The sequence below is a fragment of the Danio rerio genome, chromosome 21 (assembly GCF_052040795.2).
Source record: "Danio rerio strain M-AB ecotype USA chromosome 21, GRCz13ab, whole genome shotgun sequence".
Lineage (NCBI taxonomy): Eukaryota > Metazoa > Chordata > Actinopteri > Cypriniformes > Danionidae > Danio > Danio rerio.
The window spans coordinates 49,292,104-49,307,084 of NC_141041.1; the positions used below are offsets into that span (position 1 = coordinate 49,292,104).

Here is a 14,981-nt window from a genome sequence, read left to right on the forward strand (position 1 = left end):
ATGTGTTTATTTAAATTAGGCCTACATATGTATTCATAAAATGTATTTAATTTTTCAGTGTTCAGGGGGGGATCAAGCCTTAATTAGGAGGATCAATCCTCCCAACCCCCCTTTAATTCACACCCTGCATATAGGCATGTAAAATATGTCATACTCTCTAATAAGCGGGGTTATTTAACCATAATTTGGCCCTACTACATTGAATAAAAAATTAACCCAACAGATCGGTATAAGTCCCTTTTACACCCATAATTAAGTTGAAATAACCCCGCGTTTTATATGCAAATATTAGTCAAAATATTGCAGAAAAAGGCCATTTACCACTCTTCAACCATTGAAATTGCAATTGTTATTACTAATTAAATATTAAATTAATTATTAAAATAGAATATGTTATCATACTGTAAAAATACCAGTTGCCTTATGTTTTTAAAGCTGAATCAAATAACCTCATGAGTCCATTCAACTTATGTTAAACTGACTTAAAACAGCTTTCGTAACTTATAAAATTAAGTTAGAACATAACTTTTTAGCAAGTTACTATGAACGAAAAACGTATGCTGTCATGACTAATTGGAGATATAATTTCATAGTGTAAATTATCACATAAATGGCCATGTGAACACATTTAGGCCTATAAAATATAGCTATAAAACAAATATGTTGCATATATGACATATAGTTTATATGAATTCGTCATATTTCTGTATTTATTTTCATACATATTTTATTTTTTTACATTTTTCTTTTGGCCAAGACGACGCGCTAATCTGAAAATCGAATCCAATCCCCGAAGTCTAACTAGATCATACTATAGGAACGACCATCCAAATTATTTGTGTTTTAGCAAGTCTTTTAAGAGATGTCACGTGCATCAGTGCCAAGAACACAGTCTCAGACGGTCACCTGCAGGACACCTGTGATATGACACAACAATAGAGTTTCAGTCACTCATGTTTTATCTCTTATCAACCATTTATTTACACGTAAATACATGCAATTAACTGTAAAATAAATACAAGCACTTGCATTCCCAGATACTGTTGAAGTCCGACCTATTATCTATTATCCCCTATTTCTGTTTAACGGAGAGATTATTTGGTTCAACACATTTCTAAACATAATAGTTTTAATAACTAATTTCCAATCGCTGATTTCTTTTATCTTTGTCATGATGACAACACATAATATTTGACTTGATATTTTTCAAGATACTAGTACTCAGCTTAAAGTGACATTTAAAGGCTTAACTAGGGTAATTAAAGCAAGTTAGGGCTCATTGTATTACACTGGTTTGTTCTGTAGACAATCGGATAAATAGGGGGCTAATAATATTGCTAATATTAAACAAATGTTTTTATTCTAGCTAAAATAAAAACAAATAAAATTTTACTTACTACAATCGCAGTACTGTATTTAAAAAAAAAATGAAAAAGATGAAAATATAATAAAAAAAATAAACAACCCACCAAAAAGATATACAGAAGGGTTATTTATACATCATCACATATTGCAGATTTATGTTGTTTTAAAACCTTTTATTGTAATATATAAAATATTTAAAAATTATAAAAATATAGGGGTGGCACGGTGGCTGAGTGGTTACCACTGTCTCTTGCATGAAAGTGCTTGGTTTGAGTCTTGGCTGGGCCAGTTGGTGTTTCTGTGAATGAACCACCAACTATTCTAGCTTATGTTTTAGGCAGCAGATGCCTTTCCAGCTGCAACCTAGTACTGGGAAACACTCGTACACTATGGCCAATTTCATTCATTTTCGGCTTAGTCCCTTTAACAATCCAGGATCGCCACAGCGGATTGAACCGCCAACTTATCCAGCACATGTTTTACTCAGCGGATGCCCTTCCAGCTGTAACCCATCTCTGGGAAACATCCATACACTCTCATTCACACACATACACTAAAGACAATTTAGCCTACCCAATTCCCTTATAGCACATGACTTTGGACTGTGGGGGAAACCGGAGCACCCGGAGGAAACCCACACCAACACGGGGGGAAAACATGCAAACTCCACACAGAAATGCCAACTGACCCACTTGAGACTCGTACCAGTGACCTTCTTGCTGTGAGGCCACAGTGCTAACCACTTATCCAAATCTTCATTGATTGCACCAGTATGAGCAAGTGTGAAGCTAGCTCTGTTTTGTTTAAAATATTGCAATGCACATTAAATTCTGGGCAACATATCAGAGTTCAAAAGAGGACAAATTGTTTTGTTGTAGGTCTCAACTCTCCTTTTTCCACTAAAACGGTTCTTTGGGAGCTCGACAAGTTCAATATACATCTGACCTGCTATAGCCAAACCTTCTCTTGCTTGTGCCAATGCTAAACATCTTATTTAATGGCACCAGCAGCATAAAAAGGGCTGTGGACAATGTGAAGCATGTATTGTTCTCCGATGAGTCCACCTTCACTGACTTCCCCACATCCAGGCGAGTTACTGTGCGGATAAGCCCCAAAGAACTGAACCACCCAGACTTTTGCACGTCCAGAGTGAAGCATGGGTGTGGTTCAGTGATGGTTTGGGCTGCAATATCATGGCATTCCCGAGGCCCAATACTTGTGCTAGATGGAGCCTCACTGCCAAGGACTACTTAACCATTCTGGAGGAGCATGTGACCCAATGGGTCAAACATTGTATTGAAGGCAGTACCTTGTATCAGGATGATAATACACCAAAACACACACCAAGACTGGTGACAGAGTGGTTTGATGAACATGAAAGTCTGCACAGTCATAAGATCTAAATATTATTGACCCACTTTAAGGTGTTTTGGAGGAGCAAGTCAGGAAACGCTTTCCTCCAGCAGCTTCACATAGTAACCCTGACAGCATTCTGCAAGAAAAATGGCTCAAAATCCCTCTGTCCACTGTGCAACACTTGTATCTGTTATTCCCATCAACAACTGATGCTGTACTAGCCGCAAAATGAGGCCCTAGACCAGGGGTGTCCAAACTCGGTCCTGGAGGGCCGGTGTCCAAGAGAGTTTAGCTCCAACTTGCTTCAACACACCTGCAAGGATGTTTCTAGAAACCCTAGTACAGTGGTGTCTAAACTCGGTCCTGGAGGGCCAGTGTCCTAGAAAGTTTAGCTCCAACCCTAATCAAACACACCTGAACTGGCAAATCAAGCTCTTACTAGATAAACTGAAAACCACCTGGCAGGTGTGTTGAAGCAAGTTGGAGCTAAACTCATCAGGACACTGGCTGTTTCTCAATATGCGTTCTTCAGCGGTCTTGCGTCCTCGTGTTCTCGTGCAACGTCATCATCAGCTGCCTAAGTTCAGTTCCAATACTTAAGACCGCAAGTATGGAGGACGCGTGAAACTTCCCGGATGTGATCTTGATATGGAGGACGCAACGATGCAGACTTGAGCACCGAACTCGCTCTGGAAGTCCTAGAAGTCATTGCGACTGGAGGTGGGAAGCGCAGCATTTTATTTAGATTTATTATTAAAGTTCAGAGATATCATTTATTTACCTCAGGAGTTTCTCTAAATGAAACGGTGAAAGTAAACATTACCATGAACTTCTTAATAGAGGAATAAACACATTAAGGGTTATTTGTTTGCTGAAATTCGTATTAAAATTAGATTTTTATATTGTGCAGAGTATATTTATAATCTTTTTATGCAAAGTATATATTTTGATGAGGGGAAAAACAATAAATCGTTGTATGAGTGCTGAAATGTTTAAATAATTTCTATTTAAAACGCGTGAAGGTCACGTGACCATACGGAAGAACGCAGCATCCCATTTCTCAAAGGATGCGTTCTCTGCCCTCGTGGTCTCCTGAGTTCGTTCTTCCAAGGACACCTGGCAAGACCGGTCTCCACAAGAACACAAGTCCGTTCTCTGCGTTCTTGGAATTGAGAAACAGCCACTGGCCCTCCAGGACCAAGTTTGGACACCACTGGCCTAGTAAGAGCTTGATTAGCTTGCCCAGGTGTGTCTGATTGGGGTTGGAACTAAACTTTGCAAGACACCGGCTCTCCAGAACAGAGTATGGGGACCCCTGCCCTAGACCATACTAATGAATTATTGTGGTCTAAAACCTGGCATTTTAGTTTCATTGTTCAACCGCTGTACATGGTCAACACTTAGGTTTAGTCTTATCAGTGATATCTAATAGCAGAAGATCCCTATATTTGTTTTGACATGATCTTTAAGTTAAACTTCTTAAAAAAAGATTGCAGCTTGCAGAGCCTACATTTCTTCCTTTTGCGATTCTTTCCTCTCTTATAATAAACTCCATCCCAGTTTTCCTCCTCGTCATCTTCACCAACCCAAGGTCTCCATGCCCCTCCATTCGCACTAGGGTTGGCACGGGTATCATCAGGCGGGTAGCGGACAGGTATTGCGGTGCGATTGTGAAAGGCTAGCCGTGCTAGCAGCTCCCTAACAACATCAGGCCTGTGCACCGCAAGGTCATGCCGTTCACAAGGGTCACCTGTTACATTGAAAAGCCATACGGATTTCCTCTTTTCTCCAATGTCCCGCTCTAGATGCCACCAGCTGCTGGGGAAGTGTGTAAGGACATGTGGCGGCACCCAATCCCCATTCCCAGGATCACCCGTCAGGAGCTTCCAGTCACCAACTCTAATGGCCGCCTGTACAGTGGTGTCCCAAAGTCCGTAGCCATCCTTAAGTGAACCCCGACTGCGGCGATTAAGAGGGTCAATATTATGAAGAATTTCCAAACGTGGTGATTCTTTCCCCTCACTAATAGTAGGCCAAACATCAAACCCATCTAACCCCTGATGCTGGGAAACATTTCCCCCAGCAAGTCCAACAAGAGTTGGATACCAGTCAGTAATGTGAATAAGATCTCTGCTAATCCTTCTTCGATGGCGTATCAAGGGACTGTGCACAAAACCCACTCCTCTAATGCCACCTTCCCAATATGTTCCCTTACACCCTCGCAGGGGCCAATTACTGCCCCCGGTCAGTGGTTGCGCCCCATTATCAGTAGAGAATATGACAACACTGTTTCGGTAGAAGCCATACTTGCGCAGTGCATACGTTATATTCCGGACTGCCTCGTCAACTATAGACACCATTGCAGCATATTTCCTCCGGGGAACGTTGCCTATGTTGCGATATGGGTAGATGTACTCTTTGGGCGGCTTTAGAGGAGTATGCACTGCCTGAAGGGAAAGGAAAATAAAAAGGGGCTGACTGGTTGGGTCGTGTGTGGCTAATATTTTGCGCACTCTTTGGGTGTAGAGGTGAGTTGAGTACTTGCCCGCTCTACCCCAAGCCACGGACTCTCCTTCGTGGAGGTCAAATCCACACAGTGACTTGCCGTCACACGAGCCATACGTATAGTAGTCCACACTGCCTGTCAATGAACCGAAGTAAGTGTGAAACCCACGGCGAGTTGGCAAACAGTCTTTCCGATAGAAACCCAAATGCCACTTTCCAACCATGTGAGTGGAGTAGCCAATTTCCTGAAGGCGCTGAGGGAGCGTGACCACATCCAGAGGTAGGCAGTTGGGTTGACGTGGCCTGATGATGGAGTGCTGGAGGCCCGTGTGTATTTGATACCTAAAGGAAAGAATAAAAAAATGATACGATAAATTAAACAATATGGGTTTCCTTTTTTGAGCAATTACCCTTAATTTTCATTACATGGATGGATATTGGCGTTCACACCAAAAATGTCCTGCTATTCATGCATAAATAGACGTGAACATTTTGAGTTTACTTGCTTGTTTCGCGCGTCAAATTTTCTGCACAATAGACGAGGATTTGTGTCATCGACAGAGCTTCTGTCTGTCCGGTGACTCTAGCTTCGTTGCTAAATGGCTAACATGGATTTTATAGAGAGAGTAGCTGTGCTTTACGTGCTTTAGGAAGGCTGATAAAGAGCGTAGAATCATTCGGCGCCGTGTCTGAGTCCACTAGACCCTTTCAGAGGTGCACCCAGTTCTTGGAGCTCATTAACTCCTCCAGAAACTGTACCTGAATGACGGAGGCTTACAGCAATGCTTCCGACTGTGACGAGCCCAGTTGAATGAGCTGTTGTTTGGTGTCGGCAAGAGGATTTCCCCTCTGGACATCAACTGCAGGCGGTACGTCAAGAGCAAGCTCCTGATTAGTTGACGCATCGTTAAGTTCAAATTTTCTTACTTGAGCGAATTGCGAGATTTACGAGGTTCTCGCGTTTAATGCGTCACATTTGCGGCACTTCATTTGTGTGACCAACATCATTTACGCCATCTCATTTGCACGAAATGCGTCACAGAATGTCTATAGGCGTCTTTGCATTGACTGAACATGTAAATCACTCGTGCATGACGCTTCATCTGTGTGGTGTGAACGCACACGAATATTTAGGGTTGGGTGATGTCGACCAATTCGGCAATGTATGATGTCTAATGTCAAACATCATGATGGACGATGGCATCGTTGTCTTTGGTGGCGGTGAATTAATTATTTATTAATAATTAATTAATTCATAACGAATTAATTATTTGTAGCCTACCGTTTCAACTACCTGACCTGCATGGTCTGTGTTTTACCCATAACCAAATCATAAAAAAATAAAGATAAGTTACACACAAATGACCACCTGTCAATCACTTTTTACAACTATACACACACAACTATATAGTGAGACGCCATCCAGCGGTACATCCTTGATAAACTGTCCGACGTGCACTGCTCTTTGGGGTTTTGTGCTCAAAGCACCCGCTGACTGCTGGAGCTCAGACGTGTGCATAGGCTGCAGCTCATGACAGAGTGTCTGTGTGTGTGTGTGTGTGTGGTCACGTGATGTGCATTTTCAGCGATATAGTGTAGATGGAGGGCTTTTCAGAAGTTCTAGGTAAAACACGGTGTGGATGTGGATCGTTTTAAAATGCCATTTTTAAAAGATGTGTTAGAGTAAACGGGGCCCGAGTGTGTATTTTTCGCGAGTGGGTTGCTGCTGTGATGAGGCTGGGCAGAGGTTGGCGTTGCCGACTCAGCATTGTGATGTCTGTCGGCCATCAGCGATGGACGATGGCATCGTCTGTCGACCCAGCCCTAATAAGGATACACTTTTCTGTTTGAAGCATAATAGGTCTCCTTTAATAAATTAGAAGAATTGCATACACGGTTCATTTCAGGAGCCACCTAGACAAGTAGATGAGAACAGCCTAATATTTTATTGAACTATACAGGAAAAACTAATCCTGATGTAGTAGAGAGGAGTTTAAATTGTATGTAAATTAAAATGTATGATGTAATAAATGTGTGATTAGAAACAATATTCATTCATTCGTTCATATCCCTTCGTCGTTGTCCTTTATTTATCAGGGGTCACCACAGTGGAATGAACTGCCAACTATTTTGGCATACGTTTTACGCAGCGTATGCCCTTCCAGCCACAACCCAGTGCTGGGAAATATTATAAATAAATAATTATTAATATTATTTTTTCATTAGAACCTGGTTATATTCACACACTGCTGCCACACAACTGTGTTTAAAGCCCTTACATTAGTGATTTTTGCATAATTGGTCTCCTTTAAAATAAAGTATAACCAAACAGTATAATGTTTAGGGGCTGTAGTTCAAGATAAATACGGTGAATAAGCTGCAGAAGTGAATGACCTGCCTGTGATGAGCTGGCTGCGGGACGGCGTGCACAGCGGCTGGACATAGTAGTTCTCCAGCCGGACCCCCTCCGAGGCCAGCTTATCCAGCGTCGGGCTGCGGATCTCCCCGCTGTGGTAGCCGATGTCATTGAAGCCCTGGTCGTCGGTCAGAATAAAGATGATATGTGGAGGTTGCTTGGGCTTGAACGCTGCAGCTTCTGGCTTTTCTTCAACCCGAAAACCTTCGAAGTCCTCTCGGTTTGTTCTCATGGACGCACACGCTGGAAGACTGAGAATGAGGAGCACCAACAAAGCCATATCCACTTCAGAAAGAGCGGACACTCGGTCGAAGTACTCATCAGTTTTGTTAAAGCTTAGTTTAGTGTGGAGACAAACGATAAACTTTAATAATGGCACGCGCTTTTCTTCTGGAAGTCTGGCTGAAGGCAGCGCGACGTGGCGTTGGAAAACCGCTGGGAGGATTCAGTCATAATTCGGGTTGATTATGGCGTAAAAGTGCCGAAAAGCAACAACATTTCACCAGTTATTCAGACTGCATACTTTTATGTACAAATATATAGGCTTACAGTGCAATGTATCGTGAAACTGGCTTTTTTTGTTAGTAAACAGTTCATTGCGCAAGCTTAAACGCCCAATTTACTTCGTCTTGCATTCACAAAATGCGTGAAAAGTGGCAAAGAAAACCCGATATTTGACCAACCTTATACAAATATATAGGCTATTGTGCAGTGCAGCGATAAAACAGGCTCTTTTTCTTTGTAAATATTGTATTGCGTAAACAAATACGCCCAAATTTACTACATCTTCCACTCATAATAAGTGTGAAATGTGATAAATAATGTCATGTTATTAAAACCAGCCCCTCCTCAGTGTTGTAAACAGTCCAACCCTGTCATGACGAAGGCTACAAGAACTGAATAGTCGATTGTCTATTTCTAAGCCTTAAGGGCTTTAACTCTGATCACATTTTTGCAACTCAATACAAAATGCAACAGCTTTATGTATTATTTCAATCAATTTAAATTAATTACATGAAAAAAAAATACTATAGTAATTTTTATTGTAATGTTTTAGGAATATTCCACTGTTTATATTATAGTATTTACAACGCTGTCAATGAATGCTACACCACTATTAACTATAGTGAAGTGATACTGTAGTACACAGTCAGAATTAAAAGTACAAAATCTGTATGTACATTTCTGTTCTTAACAGGTCATCAAAAGATATAATAATACCTAAAACGTACAAATGCGTACCTCACAGTAACAAAGGTACAAAAGTGAACCCTAAAGGTACTAATGTCCAACTGTATGGTACAAGTGTAGCCTACCTTGAGAAAGGGTACCACCTCAGCGACAGATTTTGTACCTTTATGAGAGTGTACAGTAAGTAGTTAAGTATACTGCTATACTTTAGTTTTTACTACAGTAAACTGTGGTGTATTGTAGCATAATATACCCTATCGTTGTAGAAAACTTATTACTGGGTCATTTGTTTATATTATATAATGTAATAAATATTTTAGCATACGTCGTTTGCTTTTTTTCTTATATAAATAGCAGGCTTTGATAACAGCTTCCTGCGTTTAAAATGGATTTAGATTACCCTGTTAAAATACCCTATAACTTTTTCTTAATTCATACAGGCACGTGGAGGCCACACACATACTGAGCCTAATTTTGACTTGTTTGAGGACATTGCATCCAAGTTGGATCAGCTTGTCGTGTTTTTCCTCTTCAATTTTGAGTGTGACTCCAAATCCAGATTTCCATGGGATAATAAACTTGATTTCCATTGAACGTTTTTGTGTGATTTTGTTGTCAGTGATTTTAACTATGTAAAGAACATAGTATTTAATAAGAATATTTCATTCACTCAAATCTGATGTGCTATTTTAGTGTTCCCTTTATTTATTTATTTTTTTTAGAAGTGTATATATTTTAAATCAGACAGATATGGATTGATATTGAAAAGGCAATTTGGTGAGGATTTTGAAAAACAGCAAATTTGCAGACGTCGAATATATAAAACAAAGGAGATTTTAAATAATAAAAGCTTTTGGCGACAACTTATGATGGATGTAGTCCAAAATATCATGCCATGTAAATTAGTTGTCAGAATAGGAATACGTAAAGAACTGAACATCGACAAAAACCATCAGAGTCTAATAACTCCTGGGTATAGATATGCATATGGTTGCATTATTTGTATATATGCCTGACATGAGGCTAAAGCATAAAGCTAATGAAGGCTCAATTCTGCCTATTGAAATTGTTAGTTGTGTATGCATATGAGAACCTGAACTAAAATGTTGCAGCATTCATTTAAAAGAGCCACAAACAAAAACCAAGATGTTTAGCATATACATTTATTCTCAGTTTGGAGCACAAACAACATTTACAGATTTTTACATCAGAAGGGTCACTCAGGGCTTTGCATTGACGACTGTTTCGAGTGCTTTGGCCACCTGCTCTGCGCTCATGTTGTCCAGTGAAACACTGTGTTCCTTACCAAAACCTGAAGTGGAGAGACGCATCATTACACACATGACAACTTGCTTTAGTTATGCTTGCTTAAAGGGGTTAAATCAACCAAAAATAAATATCCTCTTATTAATTATTCACCCTCATGTCGTTTCAAACCTCTCAGACCTTCAGCTACCTTCAGAACACAAATTAATATATTTTAGAGGAAATCTGTGAGCTCTATCATCCTCCATTTTCAGCAATGAGAGAGTCCAGAGACGTTAGGCCTGTCACAATATACATTTTTGTTGTACGATATACTGCACCAAATTATATTGCGATAAACTACTGTATATTGTTGTTATTTTAAGACAATTTTAAGCCATTATAATCCCAGAAAGACAACATAATAGCATCATAATGCAAGTACACTCTTCCAAAGAACACATCTTATTTTATTCCAACACAATCTCACGGCAATTCGGAACTTTTTCTTTTAGTGGCTAATTCGTACGATCTAATTCGTAAATTTTAGTACGATTTGCTCATCGCCCAATGACGGTTGGATTTAGGGGTTAGGTTAGGTGCCACGCCTCCTTTTAAAAATCGTACAATTTCGTTTGACTGAACTCGTACGAATTAGCCACTAAACTGGCAAAACGTAAAATACTTACGATTTCTTGTGAGATCATGCTGTTTATTCTTAAGAATATTTCATTTATTATAGTAATTTTAAGTATTTAATAATGAGGCATTGGAATCAGAATGTGAAAATGCATATCCTAAATAGGGTTGGGTCGATAGATGACTCCAGAAATCACAACAGCCCCTTTCACACAGTGATACAGGTAAATATATGGAAATTTTCCGTAATGACTTTACCGGTAAATTCAAAAAAGTGCTGTTCACACAGGCGAGGATGTTACGGAATTTTTCCGGAAAAGAGCATTCACACATCCATTCCACAATACGGGTAAATTCTGACATCATTAACCAGAAATGAGCCTTAAACGGCTGCGCTTGTGTTTGTAAACATTTGACTACATCACAAACTCTGTGGATGATCAGTATTGTGAACAACTCCGATGAAAACATATAGAGAAACACTTTCGCATGTCGAGATGTTCATAATATATGTGTGCTGGCACTCACAGGCTGTTTCACGGGCACACGCAAAGCTTGAAGGTAAACAAACAACGGCTTATCATAAGCATCTTATCGATGATTATTTACACGGCATTAAGATGAACATATAAACGTTTTCTGACTAACATCTAGCAGCTAAATGTCTGGGAAAATATTCAAAGGCTTTTATTCTCATAAACCGCGCGGACGTTAACGCATCTGACTGTTCTGATTGGCTAAACCAGACGTCTCACGTCAGCACGTTCTAGACGTGCACGCGCTCTTTCCGGCAATCTTCCTTCTGCGTTCACACAGAGCAGCATTCCGGCAAATTACCGGTAATCTTACAACTTCTCTTTCTGGAAAATAGCCAGAACGAATTTACTGGTATTTTCAAAAAGGACCTGTTCACACACACAAAATTGCTGGTAATTTTCCGGAAAGGTCTGTATGTGTGAAAGCGGCTATAGTCTCACTATAGTTGTTAAACGTGATGTTTAATTAATCTTGTCTCTATCTAAGGACTCATCTGTTTTTTTAATCTATGAGGTAACGTCACAGCATCAGAACACTGCTTTAATCTTTCGCTTTTACTTAGTAATTTTAGTGTAATTGTTTTAGTGTAATTTTAGTGTGGTTGTGCACCTTTTCTACCAACCAAGTTTGTCGACGCCATTATAACAACACAGATCATTCTGCCAATTCATTCCAAAGTCTTACGGAAATAAGTGATTGACAGGTGGTCATTTGTGTGTAACTTCTCTTTATTTATTTATGAATTGTTTATAGGTAACACAAAGATCATGCGGGTCTGGTAGCTGAAATGGTAGGCTGCAAATAATTTATTACTTATGAATTAATACTCATTAATAATTAATTCAGCGTTTTGAATGTTTTACATTAGACGGGACGACATCGTCCATCACTAATCCTCAATAAATAATAATAAATGTTAACAAAACTGTGCAAGGTAAAAAGTAACAGAGGCTGTGATATCTGCTTCCAGATCTATTTTCAGTCGTCTGACATCCTCATGAAAATATACTATAGTCATTTACTGTAAATACTGCCGTGCTTTAACCATACTGACACAGACAGCTCCAATAGTGATAGAGATGTTGCACAAGCAGCTAAAATGTTTCTAGAATTGGTTTTATGTATGGGCAATATATTCTGCATCACCAGAAATTATTGAGGTCATGTCCGTGTGTTGTGCGATAAGTCCATAAACTGATAATTGTGTAAACGCTGCTCCAACTCAACACACAGCTGACTACAGTGCCGGCTTTATAAAATAATGCACATGACAATTGCGTGTGATTAATCGTTCAGCCAGAGTGAGTAATTAAATAACAGAATTTGTCATTGAGTGAGCTATCCCTTTAAGTGCGTTTCCATACCATATCGAGCCCACAGCACGGGCTGAACTCCAGAGCACTCTCGGATCAGGATGGGGAACTGAGGGTTTGCCTTCTTCAGAGTCACATAATGCTGCTCAATGAAGTCCCTATAATAACAACAAACATCACTCATTACAAAACATAAGCCGGGTACCCCCAGGATCCTCCAAATGAAGTTCAAGACTTTTTAAGACCTTTTTAAGACCATTTCAAATGAAGTTCAAAGCCAACTTCGTACCCCTTCTGACAGAAGTATGAGGGACAAATGTCAAATCTGTATAAATTTTGTACCCTAGACAATAATTATGTACATAGAGGTAAAAATGGTTTTATATTTGCACATTCGTTCATTTAGAAGTCTCTATATTGTTTACCATGTTACTTTTAATATTCGATCTGAATTAGCATGCAAGTGTGACTTGAAAACAACATTAGCACTGTTTATTTGACTGTGAACAATGCTGTACTCTAATAGTCATTGGCTACTTATATGATTTCGCTATTTAGAGTTTGCAAATAATACTTTTATGAAATTATATTATTAAGGGGAAAGTCCGAATGTGCGACTATAAAACCAAATTTACCTCTATATTATGTACAAGTGACTACTTGAATTGAATAAATCATTGTATTTAAATGGTCAGTTATATTTAATACTTACGCAACAGCGAAACACACATCTGATTTTTAATAAACAAATAAATTTGAACTTGGTGTTGAACACTATAACCTTCACTGCTATGCTGTTTAAACTCACTGAAAGCAGAGCAATGTATAAAGCTCACTAGCATTCAGACAACAATAATAACACACACGAACATTTCTGCAGGTGACACACAGACTCTTAGAGGACAGTTCCTCTCCTATATTCTCACACACAATAAGAGCGGTCAGTACTGCACCTGGTGCCCTGGCTGGCAGCTGAGATCTGGCATAAATGCAGGCGGATTTCACGCAGATTCTTTGACAAGTTTGAGCCGATTCCTCGAACCACCGCTGCGGCCGCCATGACTGTCACCTTCACCGGAGGAAGTGCTCTTCTTCTGCTGCTGTTTGCAGCAAATGCCGCTGCATTTGATATACCGCCACCTACTGGAAAGTGTGGTAAAGTATAGAAGGGATACAGCTCACGCGGTTTTTGTGACGCTGTACAACAATTACTATTTTTAATATTCATACTGTAAAGGTTGGGTTCTGGGTTGGGGTAGGCGTTAGTAAAATGGATTATTGAGTAATTTAATAAATAATATAAATAATACTTGGTATAATTTTTATATACTGTGTGGGTTAGGGTATATGGAGGACGAAACCTGCAAAACAAAAAAATAAACAATTACGCAAATAAATAAATAAATAAATAAATAAATAAATAAATAAACACAAATTCCTGCATCAGTAAAACAATTAGATAAATAAAAGAATAAATAAATAAAGAAATAAATACCTGCATAAATAAAACAACAATTAAATAAATAAATGAATAAATAAATACACAAGTTACTGCATAAATAAAACAATACATAAATAAATACACAAATTAATAAACAAATCTATATATAAATACACAAGTTCCTGCATAAATAAAACAATAAATAGATAAATAAATACACAAATAAATAAATGAATAAATACACAAGTTCCTGCAAAAATAAAACAATAAATAAATAGATAAATAAATACGTAAATAAATAAATAAATACACAAGTTCCTGCATAAATGAAACAATAAATAAATATATACGCTGTAAATAAATAAATGTATATATATATATGAACAAAACCTGCAAATATATATATATAAAGTCTACTTTAAGTTTTCTTATTCCTCCAGCATTAATTATTAATCTGTCCACACTATATTTATATATTTATTTATGCAGGGATTTGTGTGTGTGTGTGTGTGTGTGTGTATATATATATATATATATATATATATATATATATATATATATATATATATATATATATATATATATAATTCTTTTATTTATTTATTGTTTTATTCATGTAGAATTTTGTGGATTTATTATTTAATTTATTTGCATATTTATTAATTTATTTATTTATTTATTGTATTTTGAAGGTTTTGTCCTCCATAGAGATGGGGGTAGACGTTAATAAAATGCATTAATGGATAATTTAATAAATAATATGAATAATACCCTGTATAATCACTGTTTTTACATTATTGTGAGGGTTGGAGTAGGGATAGAGGTTAATACAATACAATCAATGGGTAATTTAATAAATAATATGAATAATATTCGGTATAATTAGGGTTTTTACATCACTGTGAGGGTTGGGTCCAGGATTGAAGTCGAGGTAAAAGTTAATAAAATACAATTTAGTTGAACATTTTATAAA

The 14,981-nt window shown here is 38.2% G+C and overlaps 2 protein-coding genes across 2 annotated transcripts; both read right to left on the reverse strand.

The window, feature by feature from the left end:
• Positions 1–1,526: 1,526 nt before the first annotated feature.
• arsib (arylsulfatase family, member Ib) lies at positions 1,527–8,089 on the reverse strand. The gene is made up of 2 exons (XM_087301930.1): positions 7,621–8,089; positions 1,527–5,568 (listed from the first exon to the last, which is right to left on the reverse strand). Exons 1-2 carry the CDS (start codon positions 7,920–7,922, stop codon positions 4,164–4,166), a joined length of 1,707 nt encoding a protein of 568 aa, XP_087158056.1. The 5' UTR covers positions 7,923–8,089; the 3' UTR covers positions 1,527–4,163.
• A 1,893-nt stretch (positions 8,090–9,982) lies between these two features.
• Positions 9,983–13,634, reverse strand: ndufa2 (NADH:ubiquinone oxidoreductase subunit A2). The gene is given in 3 exon segments (NM_001024420.1): positions 9,983–10,145; positions 12,619–12,725; positions 13,521–13,634. Coding segments are annotated over 3 exon segments (306 nt in total). The 5' UTR covers positions 13,628–13,634; the 3' UTR covers positions 9,983–10,053.
• Between the last annotated feature and the right edge of the window lie 1,347 nt (positions 13,635–14,981).

Bases quoted from the DNA above. Each gene is read 5' to 3' on its own strand.
- arsib (XM_087301930.1), bottom strand. From the start codon at position 7,922: ATGGCTTTGTTGGTGCTCCTCATTCTCAGTCTTCCAGCGTGTGCGTCC. The intron at 5,569-7,620 runs GTCATTCACTTC...TCTTTCCTTTAG, and splicing joins AGCCAGCTCATCACAGGCAG to GTATCAAATACACACGGGCC.